At 46.9% G+C, this 5,591-nt stretch overlaps 1 protein-coding gene across 1 annotated transcript in view; it reads left to right on the plus strand.

The window, feature by feature from the left end:
* The window catches only part of LOC112069216 (ELAV-like protein 2), a 55,064-nt gene that overhangs the window by 37,191 nt on the left and 12,282 nt on the right, over positions 1 to 5,591 (plus strand). Inside the window, 2 exon segments of the mRNA XM_024136507.2 lie at positions 4,832 to 4,939; positions 4,941 to 4,986. Of these exon segments, the coding sequence (XP_023992275.1) occupies positions 4,832 to 4,939; positions 4,941 to 4,986 (154 nt within the window).

The following is a 5,591-nucleotide window of genomic DNA, read 5'->3' on the forward strand; positions in this document are numbered from 1 at the left end:
CCCCCCCCCCGACCTCTTAAATAGGAATGGGCACGTTTATTCAAATATACACAGGAACGTTAAGTAAATAGCCTTTCCTTTTTTATTTTTTTTATTTAACTAGGCAAGTCCGTCGACAAATTCTTATTTTCAATGACAGCCTAGGAACAGTGGGTTAACTGCCTTGTTCTGCCCCTGAACGACAGATTTGTACCTTGTCGGCTCGGGGATTCGATCTTGCAACCTTTCGGTTACTTGTCCAACGCTCTAACCACTAGGCTAGTTGCGTGCGTTAGTCAGAGGTACCATGTGTAGCAACGCGAAGTGGGAGATCGCTGATGCAAAATGGCATTAAATAAATGAGCGGATTAAGTAAGCTAAATTAGGAGTAGGCTACAACGAGTAACCAACAGGTAGCATGTATAATCTGAATGGCGTTGTTGTAGATGAGGAGCGTAAACAAAGCAAAACTTCCTCAGTTAGCCTAGCTGGCTAGCTAACGTAGCGCTAAAGGCAGCCTCTTACAGATCAGTTCATAGACCACCTATGGCAGCTACACATATCGATCTAGCTTGGCTCTGGCTACTTAATCTCTCCCATGCCTCAATGTCACGTGCCAGCCCCTTGCTCATCTCCCCCCTGCAGTCAGCGTACACCTTCTCTCCCGAGTTTCCCAGGCTGCGCAGAAAGCATGAAGTTACAGTCCCCAATAAATGGTTTTATCTCGATATCCATATTTTTATTATTCGAATAGTGAAATTATTTTGAATATTTGTCCCTACTCTGAAATTAGCACACTGGTATTAATATGGAGTTGTCCCCTCCCCCTTTGCTGCTATAACAGCCTCTACTCTGCTGGGAAGGCTTTCCAATAGATGTTGGGAACATTGCTGCTATAACAGCCTCTACTCTGCTGGGAAGGCTTTCCACTAGATGTTGGGAACATTGCTGCTATAACAGCCTCNATGTTGGGAACATTGCTGCTATAACAGCCTCTACTCTGCTGGGAAGGCTTTCCACTAGATGTTGGGAACATTGCTGCTATAACAGCCTCTACTCTTCTGGGAAGGCTTTCCACTAGATGTTGGGAACATTGCTGCGGGGACTTGCTTCTATTCAGCAACGAGCATTAGTGAGGTCGGGCACTGATGTTGGGAGATTAGTCCTGGCTCGCAGTCGGCGTTCCAATTCATCCCAAAGGTGTTCGATGGGGTTGAGGTCAGGGCTTTGCAGGCCAGTCAAGTTCTTCCACACCGATCTTGACAAAAACATTCTGTATGGACTTCCGCTTTGTGCACGGGGACATTGTCATGCTGAAACGCACAGAATTGTCTAGAATCTCATTGTATGCTGCATTGTTACTATTTCTCTTCACTGGAACTAAGGGGCCGAGCCCGAACCATGAAAAACAGCCCCAGACCATTATTCCTCCTTCACTTAACTTTACAGTTGGTACTATGCATTGGGGCAGGTAGCGTTCTCCTGGCATCTGCCAAACCCAGATTCGTCCGTCGGACTGCCAGATGGTGAAGCGGGATTCATCACTCCAGAGAACGCGTTTCCACTGCTCCAGAGTTCAATGCCGGCGAGCTTTACACCACTCCAGCCAATGCTTGGCATTGCACATGGTGAGCTTAGGCTTGTGTGCTGCTGCTCGGACATGGAAACCCATTTCATGAAGAAAGGTGCGGCAGGTAGCCTAGTGGTTAGCGTTGGGCCAGTAACCAAAAGGTTGCTAGGTCAGATCCCTGAGCTGACAAGGTAAACATCTGTCCTTCTGCCCCTGAACAAGGCAGTTAACCCACTGTTCCTAGACCATCATTGTAAAAAATAATTTGTTCTTAACTGACTTGCCTTTTTAAAATAAAATGAAGCTCCCGACAAACAGTTCTTGTGCTGATGTTGCTTCCAGAGGCAGTTTTTACTTTACAATAACAGCATTTACAGTTTACCGGGGCAGCTCCAGCAGGGCAGAAATTTGACCAACTGACTTGTTGGAAAGGTTGTATCCTATGACGGTACCACGTTGAAAGTCACTGAGCTCTTCAATAAGGCCATTCTACTGCCAATGTTTGTCTATGGAGATTGCGTGGCTGTGCTCGATTTTTCTACATCGGTCAGTAACGGGTGTGGCTGAAATAGCCGAATCCACTATTTGTAAGGGTTGTCCACAACCACCGAAAGTGTGTGTGTGAGAGAGATATCTAGAGAGATATCACACAAAATTCTCCAGCTGCTCTTTCAGAAGTGCAAAAGAACATGAGCCAGTAGAATATACTTTATATTGGCATCAAATGCAGTGTGTTTGGAGTTTTAATTGGAGTGAGTGAATTTTATTGATCAAATCCATCGGGCCAGATTGCGAAGCTGGTCTTGGTAGAGGACCGTTTAGCGAGTTTGACACCTAATGAAATACAGCCGTGGTAAAAGGCCCCAGATAATACACAGGTCTGACACACACAGACCTGTAGGCAGCCACCCACACTGCTCAACACTGTCCCCACGCTTAAACTCTCACTCTGTGTGTACGTGCCCTGCGTAGAAGGGGAGGGTATCCTCAGAAAATGAAAAGACTGTTGAGGTGTGTATTCTATTGATCTTCAGGTCTAGTGGACGATCTGGTACCCTTGCGTTTTCTATTACACGGATGTGTTTTAAAAAAAAAACTATTTTTATATGTATATGTATGTTCTTCTGGCTAACCAGTTTTGGTCCCAGTGTTAAGGCGAAACGTACCTACAGGTTGTGTACAGAAGAACTTGGATGAGTGCGTGCCTATAATTGCTTTTTTGAAGTTATGGGGGGGGGGGGGAAATGGCAGCGATGCACTATGATGGTAAAATCTCTTCATGTGAAACACCAACATGAAAGAGAAAATCAACTTGTTTTTATTAAAGTAAGAATGTCATATGTCATGGTACAGGCAACTGCCATAAATAAGGAAACCCCAACATGCTGTCTTTTAGTAGGGCGTTTGGGCCACCAGGACAATGCAAATTGATATATATTCTACAACTGTCTGGAACTCTTTTTAACATTCACCCAACCCCAAACCAAGATTTAGCAGCCAGCTAGCCTGTCTATGAAGGTGACACAACCACACACTTAAGCCTACACAACAACACCGACCCAACCAATCAAACCAGCTAGCCTGTCTATGAAAGTGAACAACACACACTAAGCCTACACAACATAAACCCACCCAACCAAGTCAGAACCGAGCTAGCCTGAATGTCTTGGAAGTGACTGAGACATCACACACTGAAGCCACACCAACATACACAACAACCAACCAAGTCAGAACCAGCTAGCCCGTTCTATGGAAAGGTGAACAACACACACTAAGCCTACACAACATCACAAACAACACACACAAACCAAGTTAGAGCCAGCTAGCCTGTCTATGGAAGGTGAACACACACTAAGCCTACACAACATACACAACCCTAACCAAGTTTAGTAGCTAGCTAGCCCTAGTCTTATGGAAGGGAACAACCACACAACTAAGCCTACACAAACATACACAACCCAACCAAGTGACAGAACTCAGCTAGCCTGTCTATGGAACGAGTCGACAACACACACTAGAAGCCACACAACACACACAAAACAGACCTGTATGAGATCTGCTTGAATGGACCATATACAGGTAACTGCCAAAGTAAAGGAAACTGGCAAGGTGTCTTAATACGAGGCGGGTCGTCGCAGCAACCTATCCGATTCCAGAACTGCCTTCTAGATACAACCTTGGCATTAGATTGAGCTCTCGGAAAGCTCTATTGGAGGAGGTGACACCCTCTTCCATTTCTTGGACGTTTTTTTATGTTGCTGGACTGGGGCGGAAAACGCTGTCTCAGGCTGTCGGCTCCAGAAACTACCATAACTCCATACTTGCTTCAATTGGGTTGAGAATCTTGGTGACCTGAAGCGGTCATGTGATTTACATGGTTTCATGGCTCATGGAAACCATTCAGTGACCACTCGTGCCCCCTGTGTGGTTGGGGGCATTTTCATCCTATGGGGGGCATAGCCATGGTAGTCAAATAATAAGCCCACCCAGCATTTTAATACATGACTCTAAGCATTATGGGATGTTAATTGCTTTAATTTATACTCGGGAACCACCTGCTTCAATACACTGATTAGTGGTAGGGTGTGTGCTTGTGACGATGTCAGCAAGGATTAATACAATTTAATCAGCTTTTCTTTTTTTCACAAATGGGTCTAAACTCATTCAAGTGATCAAAATACTAACATCCCTTTTGAATATTTGTGCCCATCCCTAATACCAACCTCCGCAAACGCCACTTACTATTATAAATATTATTCTTCGATACTTTTTTATATCAAACAAGCCTACTAAGTCTACAAAAAGGTCTGGAACCTGAAATGTTTTCCATCCAGTTGCAGAAAACACTGGGTGTCACTCCCACCCAGGTTCTGTTCCCTCCCCGCTGTTCACACGCCGCCTTGGGTTTGGAACATTCCAGAAGCCGTCATGGAGACTCAGTGAATATGAATTTCCCCGTAATTGGTGTCAGAAGTAGATTATTATTTTTTTTGTTCAAATAAACAACAATTTAGTCAGAGCACTGGATGTTGATCATTGAATTCACTGCCTTTTGATTGGCCCTCCACTCGTTAGACATAAACAGCGGGGGGGGGGGGGGGGGGTTTGCGCGTTTCTCCACTGCTGGTAGTGTTGTCAAGCTGTCGTCGCCGTTCAGTAAGGGCGCTAGTGGTATTCTTCACTGTGAACTGGCATTGGTTAGTGTCCTCTTCTATACACCAGTCTGGGTTGGTGTAATTGAAGAGGACAATAACCAGTCTCTTGTAATTGCTCCCGCTCTAGGTTTCCTACGCTCGTCCAAGCTCAGCCTCCATTAGAGATGCAAATTTGTACGTCAGTGGCTTACCAAAAACCATGACTCAGAAAGAACTGGAGCAGCTCTTCTCTCAGTTATGGACGAATCATTACCTCACGCATTCTGGTGGACCAAGTGACCGGTGAGTAGGAAGTCCCCACTCGCCTCTCTCTTTGTGTTTGTCCCAGTACCCCCCCCCCCCCCCCAGCCAGGCCTCAGGAAAAATTTGAGGTACCACTGTGTCCCAACATGCCATGTTTACTGCTGTGCTTTTCATAGATGTACCATAGCTTCATAGCTGGATGAAATATGAATGATTGTAGAGTAGAAAGATTGAAGGTGTAGTAATTTAATATGATGTACATCTTCCCTCTTATCTACAACTTCCTTCTGCCCTCCCCTCGCTCTCTGCCCTCCCCTCGCTCTCTGCCCTGCCCTCCCCTCGCTCCTGCCCTCCCCTCGTTTTCTGCCTTGCCCTCCCCTCGCTCTCTGCCCTGGCCCTCCCCCTTGCTCTCTGCCCTGCCCCTCCCCTCGCCTCTCCCCTGCCCCCTCGCTCTCTGCCCTCCCCTCGCTCTTCTGCCCTGCCCTCCCCTCGCTCTCTGCCCTGCCCTCCCCTCGCTCTCTGGCCCTGCCTTCCCTCGCTCTCTGCCCTGCCCTCCCCTCGCTCCTCTGCCCTGCCCTCCCCTCGCCTCTGCTGCCCTGCCCTCTCTCGCCCTGCTTCTCGCCTCTGCCCTCCTACGTCGCTCT

This window comes from Salvelinus sp. IW2-2015, unplaced genomic scaffold, assembly GCF_002910315.2.
Source record: "Salvelinus sp. IW2-2015 unplaced genomic scaffold, ASM291031v2 Un_scaffold933, whole genome shotgun sequence".
NCBI classification, from domain to species: Eukaryota; Metazoa; Chordata; class Actinopteri; order Salmoniformes; family Salmonidae; genus Salvelinus; species Salvelinus sp. IW2-2015.